The following is a 25,896-nucleotide window of genomic DNA, read 5'->3' as shown; positions in this document are numbered from 1 at the left end:
CCAGAAGGCCGGTGGTTTGCCGAGTAACCGCCAAGCCGCCTCCGCCGTCGCCGGCTCATCTGCGCAGCCACCATGTCGTCAGTACTCTGTCAGCTCCATGGACATGGAGCTGCTCACCAAGAATGCGCGCATTCTATCCGATTACGTCGGCTGGAAGGGCGTTTTCAAGCAGGGAAACCAGGCCGGCATCCGCGAGCGCGATGTTGTGCGCGTCGTCGTTTACAAGAACGGCATTTGTGTGAATCAAGGGCCCTTCCGCCCGTACGGCTGGGCGCTGTGCGACGCCTTCCTGGATGATCTCATCGAGGGCTTTTACCCGTACGAATTCAAGGAAAAGTACCCAGACGGTTTTCCAATCGAGGTGGTGGACCGCACCGGCGAGACGTGTGAAACAGATCGTACTGGCGCCGTACATGGTAAGGAGGCCGCTTCCCAGGCGAATGCAGGACCGCTCTTCCCAAATGAAGGTGGCCGGCGACTTGGTGCGGCTCCGCAGAACCCCGGCAGAAACCCGGTACGAGTCCACACGCTAGGCGAGACGAAGAACATCGGTTACACTCCTATCCGTGTAGAGGAATTCCTGAAGAAGATTCCGGCACAAAAAGTGACCGCGAGCGGTCAGCTGCTCTCCGTGCGCGACGGGGTGGCGGCGTTTATGGGAGTGGGGGCAACCGGCGCATCCAACACGTCGGCCCCCCGAGCTTTGGGAACAATCAAGCATGTCAGCGCTGCCGAGGCTGCGTATCGTCGAAGAGTGGCGCAGCAGCAGCAATCTGCTTCGTCTGTGACGGGGGCTTCCGGCGCGGTCAGTTCAATGTTCGTGGGCAACCTCATTGCCGTTCTCATACGCCTCCCCGATGGACAGAAGATCACGCTGCACATGGCGCCAGAAGACACGGTGGCCTCCTTGCGCAAAGAGTTCGCCGCCGCCGCGCCAAGCTTCCGGGAAGTCCGATACGAGCTGTGCCAGGCCTTTCCACTGAAGCAAGAGTGGAATGAGCACCAGCGCACGTTTGCAAGCCTTGGCGTGGAGAAGAGCTGCACGCTCATGGTGAAGCTGATCAAGCAGGCGTGACTGGCTGTCTCTGCAGGCGCCGTGCATGCGACAGCAGAAACAACATAGATTCGAAAATTGGCTTCTCTCGCTCCTTTTTATGTCCCTCTTTTCTATTGCCGTTGTGTTTTCCTGTTGCTCCGAGGACGGATACCGAGCTATCCCTGCAGCGTTGAGAGTGAACAAAAAAAAGAAGATGTGTGAGGAGGTCAGCTCTGCCACGGCGTCCAATTCGCATCTCAAAATCCCCTACTCCACCCCCCCCCTTCGAATGTGTTCGCCAGTCGATCTCCCGTGTGTGTGTGTATGTTGAGGGAGGGATGGGGCTGTTCAGCTCTCATTCTTTGTGTTCCTGTGACATCCTGTTAGATGTACACTATCCCTGACACTGTCGTGACAAGCGATCTTTCAAACAACAAGGAAACAAGATACTTGAGAACTCTGTGTGCGTGGGTACATGAAAGTGCGCATGCGCGTCGTCACGCCGGCGCAAACCTCATTGCCTGGTGTCCACGTAGTCAACAGGGCGGCGGCTTTCTGTGATGAGCGCCTGCGTTGGGCGATTTCTCTCTCCACAGTGTTTGAACACTGCGCGTGGTTGCATCTTTTTTTCCTCCTTGTCGGCGCGCCTTACATGGCACGTCTGCTGCGACCGAGCGGCTTATCGACAACGTCTCCTCTCGTCCTTTCTGCGCCTCTCCTTATCCCTTTCATCTACGCGTGTCGGCAGCGCCCTCCCCTCTCCCCCGTCTCCCCTCCCGCATCCACGGAGCCGCTTACCACGGCGCGTCATCGTGGATGTGGCGCACGACACCGCTCTGCTGCGCCGTAGCCGCCGCGACGGTGGAGAAGTGTCTTCGTGACATCCATCACGGGCGGGTTGCGGCGGCGCTTCCTCGCCTCAATGAGCTCAAGGCAGCGTCTTGTACCGTCCAAGGAATAGACTATGCGCGTGCTCTATGCTTCCTCGTCGACAAGGAGAAGGGCAACCTGCTAGCTGCGCGTCAGAGCCTGCTGGAAGAGCTGCGTCTGCACCCCCACCATCACGAGGCACAGACGCTACTGCATCAAATCAACAACACCGCGCGGCTCCTCTTGGCGCCCCCGACAGAGGTTCGAAAGCAATACCCGCTGTTCGCCCTCCTCTTCGACGCCCTGCTAGACTCAACAATGCTGACGTGGCCTCGACTTCTGCATCTCTACCAGGCGACTGACCGTCTTGCACGCCTGGGCACGAAAAGCAGCGCGAGCGGGGACGCCGGACATGTCGTGGAGTGCGGGACTGCAGGCGGTGGGTCAGCCGTACTGATGGCTGTTGTGCTGGCGGAGGCAGAGGTTTCAAGCGGCATTGGCACATCGCCGAAAAGGCGTGTTTTTGCCCTCGACAGCTTCACCGGTATGCCGCCTCCCACCGCGAAAGACTGCCTTGCCAGCGCCCCTGTCGGTACATCGTCTTCCTCGCAGCTCAAACCACAGCGGAGCCGAGACGAGGCGACGGTGTCGTGGGGAGCCGGCACGTGCCGTTCGCCGGCGGCGCACGTGCAGCAACTCGCGCGACACTTTTCTGTCGAGGACCGACTTGTGGTGATTGAGGGGCTATTCACCGACTCCATACCAGCGCAGCTGCTGTCGCGCAGCGACGTCCAACGAGACGGCATTGCACTTCTTCACATCGACGCCGACTGGTATGCGTCCACGCGTACAGCACTTGAACTTCTTGTGCCAGTGATGCGCCATCGCAAGGCAGACGATAGCGGTGTCGGCGTCGGCCCTTGTCCCCAGCGCGTCGTTCAGGTCGACGATTATCACTACTGGCAAGGTTGTCGTGAGGCCGTCGACGAGTACATGGCGAAGTGGGGAGTCGCCCCTCCGCACATTGACGACGTCGACGACAATGCCGTCTGGTTCGCTGTTTCCAGAGACGGCGGCGACGTTACACATAGTACCGCTTGTCAGTGATACATGGCCTTTGGTTGCACGTGTGAGTGCTCGAGCGCGAAGACGTTTCGAACTCCTTCCCTCAAGCGTGCGCACCTTCTTACCTGAGGGAGAGACAACGTGCGCTGGACTCAAGGCAATTCGCCGAACAAATATAAAAAAAGCAGAAGAAAGCACGCGTGCAGTCGGAACATGTGACCAAGCGCGCTCAGTGATTGTGCGGCAGCACGCCACCTGACACAGACTGTCGTGTCGTTTGGCATCCGTCTGTGCCCAAAGAGGGAGCGAGACACTCAGACTACACAACCGTGTCGCTCTGTTATCGATGTGCTTCTCCGCGGTTGGCGGCCCGGTTGCGCACTGCCCCATCCTCGTCCATTCTCTGTTCTATTGTCTGCCTCACCTCTTTATCGCCACGCATCGTGTGTGTGTGTGTGTACTCCCACCAGGAAGCACGCGGCGGTGCACTTCTCCCTTTTCTTTCTTTCTCTCTGCGCCCCCACACCTATGCCGAAGGAGACCGCATCCCGGTGGAGCGAGTCGCGCTACACGAACTTGCAAGTGCCGAGCTACGTCCCCTCCGAGGCCCTCATGCACGAGGATGGACAGTTTCTGCGCGCCTTTCTCCTCCGCGTGCTGGCGAATGATATGCAGCGCATGCTTGCCACCAATACGTGCGCTGCCTATTTCCGCAACATCCCGCTGGAACCGGAGTACGACGCAAACGGCAACCGCACCAACACGCCTGAGAACGTGGTGATGGAAAAGCGACTGCACGTCATGGACGACATTAGCAAGTTGCTGCGCACCTACGTGGAGCGGGCCGAGTACGCGGCCAACAAGTCCAAGGACATCAACCGTCGCATCTACTTCACAGCGGAGCAGATCGAGACGGGCGACTACGGTGCTCTCATCGGGCCGCGTGGATTGGTGCATCAGCAGCTGGAGAAGGAGACAAACTGTCACATTGTGCTGGTTGGGCGGGGCATCACCAATCCGCTGAAGGACACGAACCCGAATGCAGCAGCCATGGCGCTGGAGGACCCACACGTACGCATCACCGCCACCACAGAAGAGGATCTGCAAACCGCCGCGGAGCGCATTGAGTGGATCCTGTCCGACGAACCGGAGGCGGTCGAGTTTCGCGAGAACAACCGCCGCCGAATGGCCCAGGTGGACGGTCGCTACGACCCGCGTACGTGGATGACGGCGGCGGAGAAGCGGAAGAAGGCAGCCGCGGAGAAGGCGGCTGCAGCAGGTGGCGCTGCTGCGGGCGAGGATGAGACGGGGGCGGAGAAGGGTCGAAAACGGGAGCGGGAGGAGGCACCCGTGGAAGAGGAAGACACCGAGCTTAACGAGTTCCTCGAAGACTTGTAGGGCTCTTCTCTGCTCGGGCCACTGCCTGGAATGGAAGCAGCCGGGGATATGTTGTGTCTGTGTGTGCATGTGCGTGTGTGTGTGTGTGTGTTTTGTAGCTCGTACAGACCTTGGTATGGATGCTCGCCGCCGCCGCGTGGCGGTTGCAATAATAATGAGAAACCCTCCCCGCCTCACAACAAAAAAAAGTACCTTCAGCGGAGATGTGGAGGAGCTCGCAGCAACAGCAGCTAAATGCACGACTCCCTCGTGGCGGCGGCGCAAAACGGGGAATGTGGCGTGGTGCAGTTGTCACTCTGCGCAGGACGACACCCTCAACAGATACCTGCCATGCTCTCTACACCATCTCGTTTAGGACGCGTCTCTCCCCACCTCCGCTCCTCGTCCCCCGCTTGCACCGCTTGACAGGGCCCTCCGCTCCGTGAGGGTGTTTCGTTTTTTCTTTTCTTTGCTTTTCGCGTGTAGTGTTGCTGTTATTTTGTTTTGCGAAGCGTGGAGAAGCCGCAGGCACCCCCACCCCCTTCATGTCCCACAAGCGACCGCAGTCCTCCGCAGGAAAGTCGAACGGGGCGGCCGATCTCAAAAAGCCGCGTTTCGATCCCGTCTCACTGGGCCTCCCTGCTGAGTTCCAGCTCACCGACTACACACGCCTGAAGGGGTGCAGCTGCAAACTGCCACAGCCAAAGTTGCTAGCCCTGCTGCAGGAACTCTCGACAACGCCTGGGCAGAAGGACGTCGGCGTGGACTGCAGCATAGTGCCGCTGCACCACACAAACAGCAAAGGTGAGGCTCTGTTTCTCGTCTCCACCACGGATTTCTTCTTCCCCAGTGTGTCGGACCCGTTCCTGCAGGGTCAAATCGGGGCTGCAAACGTCTTGTCAGACCTGTATAGCATGGGCATCCCGGATTGTGATACAATGCTGATGCTGCTCGCGGCCAGCACGGAGATGGACGAGCATGAACGCCTGATTACGACCCGCGAAATCATGAAGGGCTTTGCGGAGCGGGCGCGGTTGGCGACGACGACGGTGACAGGTGGGCAGACGGTCATGAACCCATGGCCGCTGATTGGCGGGGTGGCCATGGCCGTGGTGTCCGAGGCGGAAATGGTGCGGCCAACAGGGCTCTTGCGCGCTGGGGACATACTGGTGCTGACGAAGCCGCTGGGGTGCCAGGTTGCGGTGAATCTCAAGCAGTGGCTGCTGCGGCCCTCGCCGCTGTACGAGGAGACGATCGCAGGGCACATCTCCCCCGAAGAGATCGAGGAGCTGTACAACATGGCCACGGATAGCATGCGGCGTCTGAACCGCGAAGGGGCTCGGCTGATGCGAAAGCATGGCGCTCACGGGGCCACCGACGTGACCGGCTTTGGCATTCTGGGGCACGCGAACAACTTTGGAGCAGCGCAGACCGTCGGCGATGCGCCGCGCTCGCTCTGCCTCGTACTGGAACGGCTGCCGATGTTCAAAACCGCCGTGGCCGCCTCGAAGCGGATGAATGACAAATACCGCCTCCTCGAAGGGTACTCAGCCGAGACGAGCGGCGGGCTGCTGGTGGCGTTCCCGAGCACCACCTCGGCGGAGGCGTTCTGCGCGGAGCTCACGGAGATCGATGGCGGGTGTCCGTCGTGGATTGTCGGATATGTGGAGGATCGCGCCGCCAACGCCCTCGATGGTGTTTACGCCCGCCTAAAGGACGGGTGTGAGATTGTGGAGGTGTGAGGCGTCGGCGAAGGGGTAAGCCGATGCGGAAAGCAAAGTCAGTCCCTCATGTGGAAGTTACTGAATGTTTCACCGTTCATGCTCGGCTCACGCCTCGCACTAGTCGCATAGGAGGACACCCTCGTCCTCTTTTTTTCTTTGCAAAAACCGAACCCATGACCGTGCGACTCAATCCTCCACCACACCATCACCACAGCCGCTCTGTCTTTCCCTTTCCTCTTTTTTAGCCCCCTCCCCCTGTTCGTTGAGCACTAGCATGCTCGCGCGCAGAGAGCGTGCCGGGGCACCCCTCCACACAAGTCTCACGCATACGTAATCGAAGACGCGCATGCAGCGGTACGTGCGCGTGGCCGCGCGATGGATCCGGGCGCCGGTGTCGCAGCACAGCTCCCTCACGCGCTGCGGTGCGTACTCTGCGCACCAGGCGCTGCGCGTTGCAAGAAGGCACTTTGGCATGCCACACCCGTCCGACCTCCTCACTCCCCCGATGGGGCTCGCTGCGCTCCTTTACCGTCGCACTGGAAACGTGGGGAGCGTCCCACTAGGCACCGCGTCCCCAACACCAGACGGCAGCGACCCACAGCCGCGGCGCGGCAGGGAAAGACGACGTGCCCGTCAGCAGCAGCAGGGTGGTGGCGGCCCTTCTAGTGACAGGTCATCGGACCAAGAGCGCCACAGCGGGGAAGACGGGAAGACTGAACCTAGTAGTAGCGCGTTCGGAAGCAAGCAAGCAACCACGCTTGCCGTTGCCGTCTTTCTCCTTTCAATCCTGTGGGACCTATTCACAGCGCAGAAGTCAGTCATGTGGCACGCCATCAAAAACACCTGCGTCACGACACTGGAGGTGCGCTCATCCTCGCAGGAGTTCGCGATGATCATGGACTGGATGGGTCGTCAGCCGCGTGGGCAGCGTATCCGAAACCTGGGCTTGAAGCCGATCACCGTGCAGGACGAGCAGAAGACGGTGTGGGGTGAGATGCCATCGCCGCTGTCAGGCGACGTCGCTGCAACCGCGGACGTCGACGCGCGCGTCATGCTGGTACCGGGCTACGGGAGTCACCTGCTCCGCTTCGAGTCAACGTGGATCTACATTACGCGCGCAGAAGATCCATCTAAGCAGAAGGCCGCCGCGGCCAATCGCGTGGATCGCGAGAACGACAAACTCACTCTGACCTTCTTCACGCGCCGCCGGGCTGTGGTGCAACAGTTCATGACACACGTACAGGAGTCGTGGCGGGCAAATGTGCGCAACACGGTGCACATCTACCTCAGCGAGGGATACGGCCCACGGTGGCATCTCCTGTCCGAACGCATCCGGCGGCCGCTGTCCACGTTGTACCTCCCTGCGGACACCAAGGCCGTTGTCGAGGAGGCGAGACTTTTTTTGCAGCTAAAAGACACGTACGCGGCGCTGGGGATCCCGTGGCGTCGCGGATACCTGCTTGAGGGGCCGCCCGGCACTGGCAAAACGAGCTTCGTGATGGCACTCGCTGGGGAGTTGGGGCTCCCTGTCCACATTCTCTCCCTTCGCAGTGACAACATGGACGACGACGCGCTACTGTCGCTCACCAGTAGCCTGCCGCGCCGGTCGATTCTACTTATCGAGGATCTCGAAAATGTCCTCAAGACGCCACCGGGGACTGGAAGAAGCTCTCTCTACCCCAGCGGAAGCGACACACCCGCAGTAGCAGCAGCCGAAACAAGCGCGGCTTCGCCTGCATCGCCCTACTCGACAGACATTGGCGGTGGTCCTCGCTCTGCCATGTCCCTCAGTGCGTTACTGAATGCCCTGGACGGCGTTTCCAGCAGCGAAGGGCGGCTGCTCTTGATCACAACGAATGATACCAGTCGCATCCCGTTTGCCGAGGTGCTCCTGCGGCCTGGCCGTATCGATCGCCGCATCAGGTTCCAGCCACTGCACGCGGAGCAGTTGCGCGAGATGGAGGCGTCCTTTCAACAGGCGCTCCAAGGGTCCCCTTGCTCGGCAGTAGAGAACCTGAGGTTGCCCAGTGCGAGCCTCAGCGCTCACGAGGACGATCACTCCGTCGCCTGCACGCCGGCACAGTACCAGCAGAGGTTGCTGGACGCCGTCTACGCGTCGCTCACATCCGGGCCTCGAGCGGAGAGCAAGTGAGATTCGCGAATCACTCTGACGCCGATGCGTTGCCGTCGTTGTGTGTGCATGTGTATTTTGTGGGTGTGTGTGTTGTCCTACTTGAGTTGATGCCCGCCATTCGTGCGACTTCCCCGCCGTGACAGTCGCCTGCCGTCGCAGAGTTGTCTCTCACAAAAACGGCCCATCAACCAATAGCAGCCATGCGAGGGCACCTATGCGTGGGATCACAACGCGCCGTGTTCTGCACGTCCCACCTCAACACTCCTCTGCTAGCATCCTCTGAGCAAGCACCGCACCCGTGCTCTTCAGAGTTGTAGTACGTGGAGAGAGCAGGACAGCATCCATACAGCACCTGGGTGTGGGCTTGTGTGGGAGGCTGGGGGGCTGAGTCGCGGCGCTCTCCCTTCGTTTGCCCACATCCTGTTTCCTAGTGCATCTATATCTGCGTGCATGCCTCTCCGACACTCCCTCTCCCCACCACTGTGCCTTTTCCAAGGTGGAGTTTTCTTCGCTCTCTGCGTAAGCGCAAGCTACTTGGCAAGTAGATTCGTTAACCGTGGCGCTTGCACATACGCACACACATACGCCCAGTGTACTGTTTCGAACCCTTGCCCCATCAATAAGTCCAGCGTTAAGGAGACCCTCACCAAAGGACGAAGGACGAGCAAGGCAAGGCAAAGGGCAGATCACTTCGTTGAACTGGATCTAATCATTCTTTTTTTTTACCGTTGAATGTTTTCTCTCACGTCTCACTTTTTCTTTAGCCGTGCCCGTCTCTCTCTCTTTTCCCTCACCTACCCAGCCAGCATCCTCCCCGTTGCCCACGGAAGGCATCCACGCCGCCCACCTTTCGCACACATACACAGCCGACTCGAAAAGTGTGCATGATCTCTGCGGGACGCCTCATCAAGGCAGCCACAACCGGAAGCGGGGCAGTATTCCCCGCCACAACCACCACCTTCAGTTTCGCGCCTTTTTTTGTATCTCTGCAGCAGAGCGATCTTTTTTATTATTGTTGACAAGAGCTGTCCAGTGAACCGATCGTTTTGAGAAAGAAGAAGAGACGCGTCCACGGCATTAACGAGGCCCCGGCCGACCAACGTCCGTGCACCCTCGTCCTCCTCAGCTTGTCTGCGGCATTTCTTTTTCCTGCGTTCCCGCTCTCCTTCATCCATCATGGAATCGTGCAACAGCCGCAACGGCTCCCTACGCGTAGTGCACGGCAACGCAAACCCGAAGCTCGCCGAGGACGTGTGCCGCTACCTCAGCATCCCCGTCACCGCCAGCCGCGTCGGAAGCTTCGCTAACGGGGAGACAATTGTGAAGATCCTCGAGTCGATCCGCGGCGATGACATCTTCGTCATTCAACCGACCTGCGGCAACGGCGCCGGCACGAACGTGAATCAGGCGGTGATGGAGCTGCTGCTGATCATTCACACCCTGAAGCTGTCGTCGGCGCGTCGCGTGATTGCCGTGATTCCGCACTACGGATACGCTCGCCAGGACCGCAAGCACACGGGCCGCGTGCCGATCAGCGCGTCCGCTGTAGCGCGGATGGTAACGGAGATGGGCGTCAACGGCGTCGTGACGATGGACCTGCACTGCGGCCAGATTCAAGGCTTCTTCCACGGGTGCCCGGTGGCGGACATCAGCCCCAGCTCCGAGTTTGCCGAGTACGTCAAACAGAAGAACTTCACTCCGAACAACTTGGTGGTTGTGGCACCAGACGCTGGAGCGGTGAACCGGGCACGCCGCATGTGTGACCGCATCGGCGCCAGTCGCATTGTCACAATCCTTAAGCGCCGCGTCGTGGCCAACCAGATCGAGTCGATGCAGTTGGTTGGCGAGGTCGATGAGTGTGTGTGCATCATTGTGGATGACATGATCGACACGGCCGGCACGCTGTGCAAGGCGGCAGAGGTGCTGAAGGAGTACGGTGCGAAAGAAGTGCACGCCTATGCGACGCACGGCATCTTCACCGACCCCGCGTGTGAGCGCCTCACGCAGTGCGATGCGTTGGTCGAGGTGGTAGTTACGGATAGCATTCCGCAAGAGGAGTCCCGCCAGAAGTGCAAGAAGATTAAGGTCATTTCCATCGCAAAGCTTCTGGCCGATGCCATTTACCGCATGCATTCGGAGGAGAGTCTCGAGACGGTGGGGCAACCGGAGCACTTCATGCCGAAGCATGAAGATGACCTGCAGGTACTCGAGTCCCTTGTAGAGGAGGATGAGTGGTCGCGTTGTAACGAGTAACACCTACGGAGGCGCACGAAGCAAGAAAAAGAAAAACGATAACACACACACACACACACACACACATACGGAGGAGGAACGCCTGACCGCGGGTTCTCGCCCTCTCTCTCTCCCTCGCAGCATGACCTGAGCACACGTCGAAACAAAGCAAAAAAAAAAATGAAGCGCACGAACAAGCGGAGGAGAGAGAGCGCCTCCCATGCAATGGGGACGCACACAAGCCCACGCATGCTGAAATGCCACATCACTCAGTGCGGGAGGGCAGCGCCACACGTCCCTTTTCCCGGCGCCATTTCCACTACGGAGGCGGCCCCTGAGTCTCTTGTGCTTCTGCAGAGGTGCGCATCGGGGTAGGCGGCTGGGACTCAGAGGCTGAGGGGTCGCCGTCTCTGAATGAGGTGCGTCATGCCTTTTCCTATGGCGCATTGCTTGATCATCCCTTTCTGCAGCCTGTTCTACTTGTCCTTCCATCACCACCGCTGGCCTTTCCCCTTGCCGTTCACATCTGACCATAACGCGCCACCACCCTCATCGCGATCTACTCGACAGTTGTTGGCACTCATCGACACTCGCCCTCTCTCCTCTCCCTCCCATTTACACCCCCAAAAGGCGAAAAAAAGGAACGATCTACAGCCAAGCACATCAAAGTACATTGCACTCCTTAATTTTTCCGAAGTAATCGTTCACGGACGAACGTCGACGCGTTGCCGGGCCTTGAATTTTTCTGTTGTTGTTTCGCTGTTACTTGGGGCCTTGCTACATACCCCACCACCACCACTAATACTACACACCCCTCTATCCCCCGCGCCTTTCCTCTACTGTCGCGCACCGTTCTTTGTTTTTACCCTCTTACTTGTAAGCACTATTCACGCGTTAAATCTACTCACTTTGTCCGTGTGTCACTGTGTGGTCTCGCTTTCGCTCTCTCGCTCTCCCCTCTTGGTCCTCTCAGCCTTCCTCCTCGAGCACAAAATACACTCGCACGCCAGAAACCTAACAAGGCCACATACGACTCTCTTATTTTTTGTTTGTGGGGCTCATTCTTCTTCTACGGTGTACGTGCTTGCCCCGGATAAACACACAAGCGCTTATCCGTAAGGGAAGGAATAATCATACATACCCATACAGACACACAGAGGCGCGCACGCCGAAGAAGGGACACGAAATTTGCAACGCAGCGGTGTCGGTCTCCTTCGACGAGGTCTTTCCCGCTGCTCACCCTTAGGCACACCGTTTTTTTCGCACGTTCTTGGTCTCAACCCTCCGATCGGTTATCTTCGCGTTCCTATCTACCGTACGCACATTCACACTCCCGCTTACGAAATCCCTTTGATTTCGAGGCACCCCTCTTGCTTGCTGTTAACTTTCTTGTGCTCTCCGTTGATTTCTGCATTTTCTTTGCGTGCTTCTTTTTCCCCCGTTGCTTGTGTATTGCTGTTGACGGCGTCTGTGCCGCCGCGCCTGTGTCTGTGTGCGTATAGGTCTACTCTCTCTCCCACGCTTTACCTTTCCCGAGTTCTTCGGTAGCCGGCGGATTTGGTGGCTTTTGGCGAGATCTGGATTCGCGGCCATTCTCGTGTCTCATCGCCCTCTACGCTAGACCCCCGCCCTCGCCCTAACCCCAGCCATGCTGCGCAGCACTTTACGGCGGCTGACGAAGCCAAACGTGGTGGTGCTAGGCACGGGATGGGCTGGCTGCTACGCTGCTCACCACATTGACCCCAACTTGTGCAACATCCACGTCATCTCAACTCGCAACCACATGGTCTTCACCCCGCTGCTGCCGCAGACGACGACTGGCACGCTTGAGTTCCGCTCCGTATGTGAGCCCATCACGAACATCCAACCTGCTCTTGCAAAGCTGCCGCACCGCTTCCTTCGAAGCGTCATCTACGACGTGGATTTCGACGAGAAGCAGGTGAAGTGTGTCGGCGTCGGCGTTGTTGGCGGCTCGGAGAATGTGCCGGTGAACACATTTAGCGTCCCGTACGACTACCTCATCATGGCTTACGGTGCCCGCCCCAACACGTTCAACATCCCTGGCGTGGAGGAGAAAGCGTTCTTCCTGCGTGAGGTGAACGAGGCCCGCGGCATCCGCAAGCGCCTCGTGCAGAACATCATGACCGCTAATCTTCCAACCACCTCGATCGCGGAGGCGAAGCGGCTGCTGCACACGGTGGTCGTGGGTGGCGGTCCAACAGGTATCGAGTTTGCCGCCAACCTCGCCGAGTTCTTCCGGGAAGACATCAAGAACGTCAACACCTCACTGCTGCCGTACTGTAAGGTGACCGTGCTGGAGGCGGGTGAGGTGCTCGGATCCTTTGATACCGCGCTGCGGCGATACGGCCAGCTCCGGCTGAACCAGCTGGGTGTCGAAATTCGCAAGACAGCCGTAGTGGGTGTGACAGATGAGGAAGTGTTCACCAAGTCAGGCGAGGTGCTCCCGACGGGGTTGGTGGTGTGGAGCACCGGTGTCGGCTCGTGTCCGGTCACGAAGGCCCTGAATTGCGACAAGACGAATCGCGGACGCATCTCCATCGATGACCACTTGCGCGTTCTGCGCGATGGCAAGCCGATTCTGAACGTGTTTGCCGCTGGCGACTGCGCGGCCAGCAACGAGAGACCGCTGCCGACGCTGGCCGCCGTCGCCTCCCGCCAAGGCCGCTACATTGGGAAGGAGATGAACAATCTGCTCAAGGGAAAGCAGATGAGCAAACCGTTTGCGTACCGCAGTCTGGGTAGCATGGCCTCCATCGGCAACCGCTCCGCCATCGTCTCGCTCGGCAACAAGTTTAAGTTTGACCTGAACGGCTTTACGGCGCTGTGGGTGTGGAAAAGCGCCTACCTCACGATTCTCGGCTCGATCCGCAGCAAGCTCTACGTAATCGTGAATTGGGCCGGCAGCCAGATCTTCGGCCGCGATATCACGTACATTGGCGACCTTGCTGAGGACCGCATGTACTCGGCCCTGGCAGTGGAGGAAGTGTCGAAGGAGATGAGTCGCAAGGCTCCTGAGATGCTGCACGCTGTGAATCCAGAGAGCATCTATACCCCTGCCGTCGAGAAAGAGGGTGCTAACAAGAGATTCCTACCTCGAAAGCCTGGAGAGTCGACGCCACTGGCCCCGCATGGACAAGCCATGGAGGGCTCCCAGGAGGCTCACGCAGCACCCGCTGCCACGTCGACCGAACCAAAAATGTAGTATAGGTGTTTTGTTGACCTGAGCGCGGGGGTCGAAAAGGAGGCTCGTAAAGCGGCAGAAAAGAGAGGGGCATCGGCTAATGTTATGCCTTGACGTGTTAGAGTTGTGTCCTTACCTTGGTGTGTCTGTGTTGCACGCAGAGGTAGATCAACGTGCACTTCTGTGCAGCAGCAGCGCACGGAGACTTTGATACCCGTTTCGCATGCGAAAGTCGATAGGTTGCACGTCGTCCCTTGTCCCTCGGTGCTTCTCATTTGTTTGATTTTTTTATTTTTACTGGCCTCTGCCATCCACGTTGCGTTGTGTTACGCTTTCGCCGAAAAGCTTTTTCACACATTTTACGCCTCTCCCCAATCCCGATGTCGTCACGCAGCACTGCGAATTCTCCTCTCAACTGAGTGTGACTGAAGCAGGTCCCAAGACCCCTTAGTGCGAGCACACGGTGCGCAGGCGCTGCCATGCACAGCTGTGCCTGGGTGTACCGCATCCAGGCAAGGCATGCGGTTGTCCGATGCGCAAGAGTGAGGGACGAAAAAGGGCGCGAAGGGGACCATACGCATCGCGACGCCACGGCGCATGTGTGCGCAGAGCATGCGGCGTCTCCTGCGCCCGACCCGGTGCGCCGATGTGGAGGGCACGTGTGCCGGGAGCATGGCGAGGGAGAGCCCCGAATCAGCGCCCTCGAGTCCTCCGGACCCGAACGTGGAGGGAGAAGCATGGCGCACGACCAGGTTGCCGGGGCTCGGAAGGGCTCTCACCGGAGGCTGGCCGACTTGTTCCTCGGAGCTCATCCGGCACGCGCCCGGCCCCCACCCCCTGTAACCCCGCAGGGCGGACGCCACCGCCACCGCCCTCGAGCAGAGCCCTCCGACGCCGACCGCGCAGCACGTAGCCGAGGAAGGGGTGGGCAGATGCTGTTGGACGCATGGCGCGATTCGTTCTCGGCGACCGGGAGATGTCGCGGCCAGAGGGCTGTGGCGCTGTGGTTGGAGGCGTGTATACGCTGTTGCTGACTTATTCGTGGTGAGATGGGCACGTCCAAGAGGAAAACGCCCTTTTGGCTTCCTGTGTTCGGTGCGCTCATTAGTTACATATCTACTTTTTCATCCATGTTTTGTGCGTATATATTTATATATTTGTGGTGTTTGCTTTTTGTGGCGTCTTCAGGCACTTTATTCAGTACGTGAACCGAGAGGAAGACGAAAATGGCGAACGCGTGTTGTCGATCGGCGCATCCGTATGCCGCGGCGTGAGGGGCGTCAGCGCACGCGGCGGACCAGGGCAGGGAAAGCGAACGAAAAAAAGACGTGTCGGAGTGCCTTCATTGCCCCCCCCCCTCCCTCCCCTTTGCGACACCGCTACTCTGAACGAAAGAGAAGTGTACACGCGAAAATAGCGGATATGTTCGACACATGAGTGCCGTTCTACTCACCCACCCGGCCCCTCACTCTTTCCTTTCAACTCGCTTGTGTTCCTTTACAGTGTTGCGTGCCGGCTGGCAGTCACACCGCGCCGTTCTATGTTCGTGAGTGTCGCTCCGTGGACTCTCTACAACTTGCACTACGTTGTCCCTCACAGAGTAAAGCGGAACATGAGAACACGCATTCAAGAAAAACGTAGATACGCGGCTTTGGCACCATCTGTGGGACGGCGCCGACGCGCAAAAAAAAAAAGAGAGAGAGAGGAACCTCGCCCCCTTTCCTCACTCTCAGCTGTGCAGTGCTCGTTTCAGTTGTAGGAGCGAGAAGTTACAGCGCGCGAACAGCAGTCTTTTATGGTAGTGCTCTTCGTCCTCGTCTTCCCCTTTGAAGCCACGCTGCAACGCTTGCGACGACGAAGTTGTCATTGATCAACTGGTATTCGCCTTCTGAAGCCCTTCGTGCACCTCTCGACTAGCATCACGTCGGTGGCGCTGGGGGTGTATGGGAGGTGTCTGTGAGAAAGCCTATTGAGTGTGTTATTCAAAACACTCTGAGTGCGGTCAGGAAGTGTTTTTGTTTTCTGCACCCCTTCTTTTTCCTCTTCCGCGGCTAACCTCTTTCACTTTTCCTTGCCCTTGGTGACGGCGGTGCCGTGTGCTATGTGTTGCTCCTGTTGCGTGTGTGTGCTTCCGTATTGCTCTGTGCTTGCTTAACGACCTTTGTTTTTGGGGGGCTACACGGGTGGAAGCCTATTTCATCGCGGAAGCGAAGAGAAAGCCTCTCCAGGCACGTAAGCGTCTTTATTGGAGTTGTCAGCGTCATCTCCTGAGTTGGGTGCTGCTCTTCTTGATTGGCGCGCCTCCGTGTGCGTTGCAGAAGCGGGCCAGCACCTTTTGTGCACACACCTTCCCTCCCCCTCCGTCTTGCCCCATCTGCGTTCCTGTTGTTATAACCGCCTCTGTATGTGTAGAGGCTCCGTGCGTGCGTGTGTGGTTGCTTCTTACTATCGCTGCTCATATCACTCGTTGCGTTTTGTGGTTGTCAAGTTTATCATCCTCACCTTTATTTCCAGCCTTTCGCTATTGTTGGCTCCGTGTGTGTGTGTGTCGTTATCGGTGCGTCGTTCACTTTGACCGTGTCATCGCTGTGCTGTGGTGGACCTGAAGGAGGGTCGAAGGTGCGTAGACGTCCCCAGGTTAGAAAGCTGTGGGGAGCAAGAACAACGCAAGGAAAATGCGCGAAAAGAAACTCAAGGAGAAGCAACGCTTCGACGTGCACCTCCGCCGCCTTGGCGAACGTGTTTACCCCTCCATCGAAGATGGGTTTGATCGGGAGCTAGCGAAGCTGCGCCGCGTCGACGCATATGTCCGGAGCAATTTGGATGAGTACTACAGCGCGTCACTCGGTTCGAGCATGGCGAAGAACCGCTTCCCTGATGTGAAGCCAAACGAGGGCACGATCGTGCGCCTGGACGAGACCAGTTCCCAAGGAGACGGCACGTACATCAATGCCAACTACATCGACGCACGCGAAAGGTTCAAGGTGCCGTTTGTGTACATCGCGACGCAGGCACCACTGAAGAACACGGTGCTGGATTTTTGGCGCATGGTGTATGAAAACGACTCGGCCTTCATTGTGATGCTCTGCGCGGTGAAGGAGAACGGCAAGATAAAGAGTGAAACCTATTGGCCCTCGCGAGGCGCCACATACGACATGGGGGTGCTGTCTGTTACCCTCGTCGCGGAGAACATGCGGCCGGACTCGGTTCATCGGCGACTGCTGCTCCGCAGCGTTCGTGGTGCCGAAAAGGAGGTGTATCACATGCAGTACGTGGCTTGGCCGGATCAAGGGGTGCCGCAAAGCAGCGTCACACTTATGGAAATGATCAATACCATCGCCAAATCGCCGCGTAGCACACAGTCGCCGATCGTGGTGCACTGTTCCGGCGGCATTGGGCGGACGGGTGTCTTTATTGGTCTGCACATCGCCCTCGCGCAGTTTCAGCTCGGTCATGCAAACATCAACATTCCTTGCATTGTACGCCACCTAAAGGCGTGCCGCACCGGAATGGTGCAGCGCAAGGACCAGTACATCTTCCTCTACTACGCAGTGCAGCGCGAGATGGAGCGCATGATCCTATCCCAGAAAACCGGCGTCAATCTGCTCGACAGCCGACCACGCTTGACAGCCGCAGCAGCGACCCGCGCTGAACCGGCACCGACGCAGATAACCTCCCCACTGATCATGCCCATGCCCGTCCAGACCCGCGGGTGGCATGTGTTCTCCATCCCTAAGCCTCTCCGCTCGTCGACGTCAGCCTGTCCCACTGAGCTTCCCTCCGCGCCGATCCAGGTCCCAGAGAACCGGAACGCCGAGGACGACGCGGCCACCATGGAGAACTATCTGCAACGCGTAGGGTCGTCGCCCAGTTTGGGGCGTAGCCCAAGCCTGAGCAATCCGGTCGATCGCTCGTTTTCCATGGAGGCCTTACATCACCCATTTCGCCAAACCTCACTGTCGCCCACGTCACTCTCCAACTCCATCACGCGTGAGCCGGAGATACACTGGCGCCCGGTCGACACCTCTCGATCGAGCCCGAGCTACATGTCTGAGAGCACGGCACCACTTCTTCGGGCCACATCGCTCCTGCAAGAGGAACTTGCACGACAGCAGCAGGCAAATCGCGTGAAGCGCTTCTCGCCTTCGTTTGTGTAAGGCATTGGTGACCCCTCGAAAGCTTCGTCGGCCGGGATGCCGTCGTGTCTGCCCAGATCGCGCGCCGCGCCAAGTGGGGCTCTAGGCTTTGCAGTGCGCGCCCGCTCGCTGCTGCCTGTTGTGATCACTAGTTCTGTTTGCTTTCGTTTTGGAACCACAAACCATGTGGATGATATAGAACGCCGCCTTACCTATTTTTCCGTTTTCTGCTGCGCTATGCTCACCCACTAACGACAGAGGATGGGGAAACACACACCTCAGTGCGTGGTGGCGTCACACGGCTCCGTGCCCCATCCCCCACCACTCGGTGCGGGGAAGCCGAGCATTCCTCCCCCATTCCCCTGCCAAATGCCAAGCCGCTTCTGGCGGTGAGGCGGTCAAGCACCTACGAGGCAGGGAAGTCGCGGTGATTTATCGCTACGGATGCCGGGGGTCAGGCCCAGGATAGCGTTGCGTCGGAGCGACCTGCGACGGTGAACGCGCTTGTGCCATTCATGTGATAGGCAAAGTACCAACGTGACTCGGACACAGCCCAGCCCTGGCCCTCACACCGCCCACTGGTGTGTGGGAGCCTCACTGCCACCGCGCGGGGGATGCATCACTTCGCGACCGGTATGATGTGAGCGGCTGTGAGGCGACCTGGGAGATGTGGGGCTGGGTACAGCACGAGGCAGCGGCCGTGCTCTCCGATGGCTGAGTCGGCACACCGCTGTTTCACGTCTGTTTGTGGCCGCTCCGCACCACGCGATGCGGGGCCCGTGACATGGCCGCGGGAGCGGTGGTGCAATGTTTGATCTCGTCCTCCCTGGCAGCGAACGGGCACGTCGAGGATGGAAAAAAGAAGAACACAGAAATGTGGCTGCAGCCTCTCCTTTCTTCCTTCCCCGGCTTTCTGAAAGCCTTTTTTTTCGTCGCTTGTCCTTTTTCTAAGCTTTTACTTCTGTGCGGAAGTTTATGAGTCGCTGCACCTCAGGCTGTCAGCACCGGCAGGGAACAGTGGTCCATACACGGAGCTGTGCGCGCATCTCATGTATGGTGTCTGCGCGCGTGCGTAAATGTACGCCTTCGCTTTACTTTTCCCTCTTTTCACTGTGATACCACGGTGAAACGTTGCATTCCGTATACATTGGAGGGCGTTCGAGGAGGGTCGCGTGTTGTTTTCATTTTCTCGTTTGCAGATTTACACGGAACCACGTTTCACCAACTCCGCCAGCCGCCTCGCTTCTTGCTCCTCTCTTGTTCACTCGCGAATCGCCTGGTTGGCGGCCCCGGGTGGGGGTGCGATGTTCGAGAGACCTGTAGGTCGAGGCCCCAAGGCACGAGACAGCCATTTTTTCCACCGTTGCCCTGGCGTTTGTGCTTAATTCGCCTCGCAGGCTCATGATACTGGGCACCTCTTTTCCTCCTTTTGTGACGCGTAAAGCCTACGTGTGTTCTGAGTGTGTGTGTGTGTCCGCTGGGTTCTTTTGAGGCACGTGCACGCAAGGTACTCTCTGCAGCTTCGTCGACGTACCACATCCTTTCCTGACAGCAACGCTTTCCGCCCATGCCTCGTGCTGTGCCACCCTCTTTTTTCTTTCATTGGTTTCACTCGTAGAGCCCTTTTGTTGTATCCTTATGTTGTTCCAGATCTCCTCCGAACTCCGTACGTACGCACAGCCCACATGCGCAGCGGTCGCGCGTGCGCCAGCATATCACTCCCTGGCAGCTGCTGCGGGCGGGCTCTCCGGATGAGGAGAGAGCAGCGGCACTCAGGCAGCACCTCTCTCGTTTTTTTTCTGCCAGGCACCCCTAATCGCCGCAGGCGGATGGTGCGGCACAGACAGACGTCAAATCAGGAGCCGCGGCGATGCTGTACGATAATAATACACCCATAGGCACAGCGGCGAAATGCTGCGGCCACCGTGCTTGCCACGACGGCATCGACGGAGGTGGAGGAAGATGACCGCCACCCGGACAGCAGCGGCGCCCTGAGGCAGGCCACAAGATCCCTTAGTGCGAGCACACGGTGCGCAGGCGCTGCCATGCACAGCTGTGCCTGGGTGTACCGCATCCAGGCAAGGCATGCGGTTGTCCGATACGCAAGAGTGAGGGACGAAAAAGGGCGCGAAGGGGACCATACGCATCGCGACGCCACGGCGCATGTGTGCGCAGAGCATGCGGCGTCTCCTGCGCCCGACCCGGTGCGCCGATGTGGAGGGCACGTGTGCCGGGAGCATGGCGAGGGAGAGCCCCGAATCAGCGCCCTCGAGTCCTCCGGACCCGAACGTGGAGGGAGAAGCATGGCGCACGACCAGGTTGCCGGGGCTCGGAAGGGCTCTCACCGGAGGCTGGCCGACTTGTTCCTCGGAGCTCATCCGGCACGCGCCCGGCCCCCACCCCCTGTAACCCCGCAGGGCGGACGCCACCGCCACCGCCCTCGAGCAGAGCCCTCCGACGCCGACCGCGCAGCACGTAGCCGAGGAAGGGGTGGGCAGATGCTGTTGGACGCATGGCGCGATTCGTTCTCGGCGACCGGGAGATGTTGCGGCCAGAGGGCTGTGGCGCTGTGGTTGCGGAGGCGTGTATACGCTGTTGCTGACATATTCGTGGTGAAGTGTTACTTCGAAAAAAGGTGATTATGTAGGTTTTCTGGCCCGCGAAAAGCAAGAGAGAAGCGCCACGGGCCCGGCCCATCCAGCGCCACATGTCGTAGATAAACCGCCCACGCACGAGGTCAGAAAAGCCCGGAATCTGTAGAACTGCTGCACTCCGCCTCGCCAGAGCACTGCGGGTGCGACTTGTGACGCTCGCCTCCACTTTTTTCGTGCCTGCTCTTGCCCATCGTGTTTCTGACCACCTTCCTTTTTGGCGTTAGTCCAGCGCCGGGGCAGGCCCCCGCTGGGCTACTGGGTGAGGAGGAGGGGCTTTGGCGGGCCGCCACCCGGGACTTTCGGCGGGCCCCTAACCCCCCCCCCGCGCGGGGAAAAAGGGCCACAAACGCCAGCGGCACGGACACCGCCAACCGAAAACCCCACCCGCCCGACGCGCGGCCCCTGCCAAAATCCAAATCCGAAATCTTTGCTTCTCCTCCCTTCGCCTTTTCTCGGTTCTTTTTGACACAATCACCCGACAGGCGCCAATGCAGACAACCCTGTTCCCATTCATTGGCTCCGCCCAAAGGGTGGCGCTGCCAATAAAACGTGAAACAGAGGCTACAAAAGACACAATGAAGCAGCGGCGTGACGGAGAATACGCTGATTCATATCCTGTCGGTTCACAAGTGGCCAAAACACTGGCTTCGCAGCTTCGCCATCTTCGCCCGCACCTCTGCAGTGGGTTTTTTGCGCATTCCAAATATGGTCGTCGCTCGCACCCCTGGAACGCTTTCGCACTTGGCAAACCACCAGCAATTCGCACTGTTGTCTCAAGCCTACACCCTGCTCGCAACAGCGACGATGGGGAGCTGCTTGTCTCACCAGTGGACACGTTCAGGAATTCCATCCTGAGCACTGCGTGGGACCCCAGAGATGAATACATCATTGCTGCTCAACGCTCCGGTTTTCAGCTTTTCGGCGCGTCCTCGTGGCTCGAAGATTGCAACGTCCCATGCGAAACATCGAAGCCAGTTCTGGAGCTCAAATCGACCACGGTGCAAGCACGATTAGGAGGAGAAAATAGAATCAGCTTTGGGCTCTTAGTGGCACAGTTTCTTGGCAGCTCATTAAACACCATTTGTGGCTATAGTGGTGCTCAACAACTCGATATTTTTGACCTGGAGGACTTGGATGAAGCAACAGGAGAGCCGCTCCGTACATACAACCTTCGCGCATTGCAATTTGACAGCTGCTGTCCGCTTGTGAATGGCATCTCAGCAACCACCGCCGTAGTAACGGTGTCAGACACCGTTGCTGTCGCTGCGTTGTCCAATGGCTGCACTGCTCTTGTCGATGTACGGGCTGCAAGTCCTGTGCTTTGTACTGAGGCTCCGCCCCCACCTGCAATTTTGAGTGCGTGTAACCCGGGCACGCGTCGAGTAGCGCAAGGAACAGCAATCACGGCCGTTGAAGTAGCGGATCGTAGCAATTGTGTTCAGTTACTGACCGGGACCAAAGATGGAATGCTCGTACTCTGGGACTTGCGAAAGCGCAACGAACCTGTTGCAATAAGTTCTGTTGGTGGGGAGATCGAAGCGCTGCACGTTATCGATCCATCATTATCGTGCAGGTGCGGTGCGCCGACGTTGTGGCTCAACACTGATTCGGGTAATATTGCTTGCTTCTCAATTGGTGTGTCGTCTTTTGAAGAAGTGACGCGTGTCAGCACCAGCGACTCGCGCCGCACTCAACTTTCAGCAAGCCTATCACCACCAAAGCTGTCTGTTATGCCACTGCTCGATTGCCTTATTTACCCACACATTTCGTCAAACAGTATTTTGTTTTACGATATCGGCCGCCCTATCTCTGCGGCCGAAAGCCACTCTACCGCTGGTGTTTCGAAATGTAGCCTCACCGGTGCACAGAAAAATAAGCAAACATCATTTATGGGCGACTTCAAGGCCGCTAGAGTGCTTCTGCCGGAGCGTGAGAGCGATGACGACTGTGCGTTTTTGCCCTCTGATTTGAAGAAGAGCACATGGTCCCCATCTCTTCTTTTCTCTTGCCCATTTTCTGACTGGTCACACCAGCTATGTAGCGTTTCTGCGTCAAACAAACACAGCACAATTTGTGTCGGAGGTGATGACGGCGATTTACATGTGCTCTTTGACTCTGCCTCATAGATCTAGAGAAAAAAAAATGCTGCCTCTAAAACTATGAGTCTGAAGAAGGTAAGAGTGTCTCTGGTAATAGGACTGCTTCTCACTTCTCCGTGACCCTACTACAGCACTGTCTTCTGTCGATGCGTGTGCTTGAACTTGTTTCCACCGTCCACAGCTGTGCGAAAGAGTCGCTGCTGGGTAGCAAGAGCAAGCTTTTCTATTTTTCTATGACGGAAGTACGTCATAGAAGAGCAAGGCATCCTTTATGGAGTTGCTAATCATTTCTATCCTGATGTACAAGACACGTTCAAGCTCCGATTTATTTAACCATGCCATCATTCCCACTTTTTGCTTCACTCCTATGCACATCAAGGACTTCTAGGAAACATAACTGATCACATATAAGTAACACCATCGAGGCAATATAAGGAACGCATACCTCGAAGACTACAAATATATACATAAGGCAGAAATAATGCTTCATTACACACGGCTGGGTCGCAACATGGGCCTTGGTGATGCCTATGTGAAGAAAATCTTCGACTCCGTTGCGTCCAAGTACGATATGATGAACGATGTCCTCTCTTTAGGCATTCACCGCGTCTGGAAGAAGCACTTAGTCGAGGATTGTGTTTGCCCGTTGCCTGGCGGCAAGTTCCTGGATGTTGCGGGTGGAACAGGCGATATTGCCTTCAGGATCACTGACAGTATCCGTGCCCGTGAGCAGTCGTTTGACATGGTGCCGAAGACTCTCGATGACACGAAAGTTGTTGTGTGTGATATAAACGCTATGATGCTCAAGGAAGGTCAGAAGCGTGCGGAGCGCGAGGGCTACATGGACATTGACTGGGTCTGCGCAAGTGGCGAGGAGCTTCCGTTCGAGGATGGCGTTTTTGACAGCTACACAGTGTCCTTTGGCATCCGCAACTTCAGCGATCGACCAAAGGCGCTGCGCGAGGCGTTTCGTGTCCTCAAGGTAGGTGGTGCGCTGCACGTACTGGAGTTCAGCAAGGTGACCTGTCCGCTTTTGAGCGTGCCTTACGACCTGTGGTCTTACGGCTTTATGCCGCAGGCGGGGCGCATGCTGGCAGATGAAGAGAGCTACCGCTATTTAGTGGATAGCATACGCGCTTTTCCGGACCAGGAGACGTTTGCGCAGATGATCCGCGATGCTGGCTTTGGGTACGTGCGCTATGAGAACTTGACGGGTGGCATTGCGTGCATTCATACCGGTGTGAAGACTACTCCCACACCAATAACCCCAAAGACCGCCTCTGACATTCTCACTCAGAATGCTTCAGAGGCGACATCTGAGGTAAAACCAGAGCCGAATTCTGCGTAGGCTCTGGGAAATGCAGCACCGTGTGAGCCGCTCTTTCGAAGAAAGCAAACGGTCTCGTTCATCTCTGGTTTGACAATGATATCCAAAGCGGGGGGTGAAAAATGACGAAAAGAGTAAGGTGAGTACTGCCAATTACAGCGAAGCAACTCTTGCAGGCTGCAGAGGCGGTCGTTTGTGTGATTCTATCTCCTCTATTCTTTGCCACTACGTAGCTCTTGTTTTTCCCCCGCCGCATAGTGGTGAAAGTAGGGTTTTTTCTTTTGGTCTGCCAATGCTGTGTTTTTCGAACCCTCTACGTGTCTCTCTGCCGCACTACATCCACACACTTTATGATGTTGTATCACCGCATCAAAGAAAACAAACAAAAGTAGTGTTCACCATGTCTGAGAAAAAAGTTGAAGTCTTCGCGTTAACGTGGATTTCGTCTAAGGATGTTTTGAATTGCACCTTTGGGAACATCTGCGGCTGCGCTGAGCGCGCCTCGTGGTCTTCCGCTCACTTCCCATGTAACACGCATCCGCTTACATCTTTCCAAGGCTGCTCGGCAAAGAAAAATTAGTCAGTGCCTCAATCGATGTGCTTCACGTTTCAATACTGACGTCCATACTTGCTTCTCCAAACAAAAAAATGTTATTGGACGTAGTGAAAAGTCGAGCGATCTCGACTCCCACGCGTTGCACATAGTCGCGGCGTGTGGAGGGGAAAGGGTGAAATACTTGCTGACGAACAAACAGAGGGGCGGAGGTACCACCACTAACGTGACTTGTCACTGCTGTCTTCATAGAGTATTTTTTTTTCATTTTAGAAGCGAACCCGGGTGCCACCACGAACGTCAACAGTGCTGTCTGTTAGACTCTCGTGTATCCACAGAGTAGAAAATCGGTCGCTTGGCCTCTGATGTCACACTTTTGCGGCTCGTTGTCGAGGACTCCACCACGGGGTGGGGCGATATCTATGCCGCGTGATTTGTCGCAGACCCCCGCCATCTCTCGACTTGGAAGCACGGTGAAGACGCCGCACATCCAAAAATGTGTTGTTGACCAAGCAGAGGATGATGATCATCCACTGGAGCACATGACGGTCTATTTTGAAGAGGAGGAGCTTAGAGTAGTTACCACTGGGCTGCTTGGAAAAGGTGGGTTTGGAAAGGTATTTGATGCCGTTTCGAACAGCGGTGAGGCCTACGCGCTCAAAGTGTCATCGAAACGCATGAGCGAGAACGACTGGAAGCGACTGAAGGAGGAGGTGACGCTCATGAGCCATTTCTCGCGCCATCCCAACATTGTCAAATTCTACGGTGCTGGTAGGGATGAAGATCGCGCCTACGTAGTAATGGAGCGGTGCGCAGGCAAGTCGCTTCACGACGTCATAGCCAGCAGGAGTCTTGATGTGCCGGAGATTTTGTGGATTGGGTGGGCCCTGGTGAACACCATCTCCTACATTCATTCCAAAGGCTGCATTCACCGCGACCTGAAGCCACAGAATCTCTTGTTTGACAACGAAGGTAATTTGAAGATAACAGATTTTGGACTTTCCAGCCGCATATCAGAGGCGCATCCTCGCAAGACGGTTGCCGGTACAGCAATGTACATGGCGCCTGAAATGGCAACTGAGGTTTACAAGCGAATGACAAAAAACTCAGAAGCCCCTTCGCTGAGCTACGGCAAGGAGGTGGACACGTGGAGTATTGGTGTGGTCCTCTACGTGCTCTTGACACGCATGAATCCGTATCTCGAGGCGATAGAACAGAAAGGTATGCGCCAACTGGACAAAGAGCACAAATCGCTTGCCCTCTTCAACGCTGTAGCGGGTGCCGCGTGGAGTTGGCCAAGGGAGTGGAGGGGAGATCCACAGCTCTGCGGACTTGTGGAGCGCATGTTGCACCGCGAGCCGTCGCGGCGCGCCACGCTGATGGAGGTGCTCGAGGACTCTGTGTGGAACCGCCGGCCACTGTCCTGCCCACTTTCGCTGCTCCAGAAGCTCAACTTGCTGGAACCTTCGCCGTCGAGTGGCCTGCCT

The 25,896-nt window shown here is 57.4% G+C and overlaps 11 protein-coding genes across 11 annotated transcripts in view; all 11 read left to right on the top strand.

Annotated features, from left to right (window-relative positions):
- The window catches only part of LMXM_36_5440 (conserved hypothetical protein), a gene marked incomplete at both ends in the record, with an annotated part of 1,930 nt that extends 855 nt beyond the window's left edge, over positions 1–1,075 (top strand). Inside the window, one exon of the mRNA XM_003874854.1 lies at positions 3–1,075. Coding sequence (XP_003874903.1) covers positions 3–1,075 — 1,073 coding nt within the window. The remainder of the gene's footprint in view (positions 1–2) is intronic.
- Positions 1,076–1,852: 777 nt separating this feature from the next.
- Positions 1,853–3,013, top strand: LMXM_36_5430 (conserved hypothetical protein; the record flags this gene model as incomplete). Its single annotated transcript, XM_003874853.1, has 1 exon — positions 1,853–3,013. The coding sequence occupies one exon, from the start codon at positions 1,853–1,855 to the stop codon at positions 3,011–3,013; it is 1,161 nt and encodes a 386-aa protein (XP_003874902.1).
- Positions 3,014–3,499: 486 nt separating this feature from the next.
- LMXM_36_5420 (putative branch point binding protein) lies at positions 3,500–4,369 on the top strand (the record flags this gene model as incomplete). Its single annotated transcript, XM_003874852.1, has 1 exon — positions 3,500–4,369. The coding sequence occupies one exon, from the start codon at positions 3,500–3,502 to the stop codon at positions 4,367–4,369; it is 870 nt and encodes a 289-aa protein (XP_003874901.1).
- Positions 4,370–4,893: 524 nt separating this feature from the next.
- Positions 4,894–6,090, top strand: LMXM_36_5410 (putative selenophosphate synthetase; the record flags this gene model as incomplete). The annotated part of the gene is made up of 1 exon (XM_003874851.1): positions 4,894–6,090. One exon carries the CDS (start codon positions 4,894–4,896, stop codon positions 6,088–6,090), a length of 1,197 nt encoding a protein of 398 aa, XP_003874900.1.
- Positions 6,091–6,418: 328 nt separating this feature from the next.
- On the top strand, positions 6,419–8,224 carry LMXM_36_5400 (conserved hypothetical protein; the record flags this gene model as incomplete). Its single annotated transcript, XM_003874850.1, has 1 exon — positions 6,419–8,224. The coding sequence occupies one exon, from the start codon at positions 6,419–6,421 to the stop codon at positions 8,222–8,224; it is 1,806 nt and encodes a 601-aa protein (XP_003874899.1).
- A 1,158-nt stretch (positions 8,225–9,382) lies between these two features.
- Positions 9,383–10,459, top strand: LMXM_36_5390 (putative phosphoribosylpyrophosphate synthetase; the record flags this gene model as incomplete). The annotated part of the gene is made up of 1 exon (XM_003874849.1): positions 9,383–10,459. The coding sequence occupies one exon, from the start codon at positions 9,383–9,385 to the stop codon at positions 10,457–10,459; it is 1,077 nt and encodes a 358-aa protein (XP_003874898.1).
- Positions 10,460–12,086: 1,627 nt separating this feature from the next.
- LMXM_36_5380 (putative NADH dehydrogenase) lies at positions 12,087–13,661 on the top strand (the record flags this gene model as incomplete). Its single annotated transcript, XM_003874848.1, has 1 exon — positions 12,087–13,661. One exon carries the CDS (start codon positions 12,087–12,089, stop codon positions 13,659–13,661), a length of 1,575 nt encoding a protein of 524 aa, XP_003874897.1.
- A 2,654-nt stretch (positions 13,662–16,315) lies between these two features.
- Positions 16,316–17,797, top strand: LMXM_36_5370 (putative tyrosine specific protein phosphatase; the record flags this gene model as incomplete). Its single annotated transcript, XM_003874847.1, has 1 exon — positions 16,316–17,797. One exon carries the CDS (start codon positions 16,316–16,318, stop codon positions 17,795–17,797), a length of 1,482 nt encoding a protein of 493 aa, XP_003874896.1.
- A 3,121-nt stretch (positions 17,798–20,918) lies between these two features.
- On the top strand, positions 20,919–22,556 carry LMXM_36_5365 (conserved hypothetical protein; the record flags this gene model as incomplete). The annotated part of the gene is made up of 1 exon (XM_003874846.1): positions 20,919–22,556. One exon carries the CDS (start codon positions 20,919–20,921, stop codon positions 22,554–22,556), a length of 1,638 nt encoding a protein of 545 aa, XP_003874895.1.
- Positions 22,557–23,010: 454 nt separating this feature from the next.
- Positions 23,011–23,877, top strand: LMXM_36_5360 (ubiquinone biosynthesis methyltransferase,putative; the record flags this gene model as incomplete). The annotated part of the gene is made up of 1 exon (XM_003874845.1): positions 23,011–23,877. One exon carries the CDS (start codon positions 23,011–23,013, stop codon positions 23,875–23,877), a length of 867 nt encoding a protein of 288 aa, XP_003874894.1.
- An 897-nt stretch (positions 23,878–24,774) lies between these two features.
- LMXM_36_5350 (putative protein kinase) overlaps positions 24,775–25,896 on the top strand; it is a gene marked incomplete at both ends in the record, with an annotated part of 3,768 nt that continues 2,646 nt past the window's right edge. The window contains one exon of the mRNA XM_003874844.1: positions 24,775–25,896. This exon is cut by the window's right edge and continues 2,646 nt beyond it. Within this exon, the coding sequence (XP_003874893.1) occupies positions 24,775–25,896 (1,122 nt within the window).

Source organism: Leishmania mexicana, chromosome 20, assembly GCF_000234665.1.
Source record: "Leishmania mexicana MHOM/GT/2001/U1103 complete genome, chromosome 20".
In the NCBI taxonomy this organism is placed as follows: domain Eukaryota; phylum Euglenozoa; class Kinetoplastea; order Trypanosomatida; family Trypanosomatidae; genus Leishmania; species Leishmania mexicana.
The sequence above is the reverse complement of the archived record's forward strand: the minus strand, read 5'-3'. Positions and strand labels throughout refer to the sequence as shown.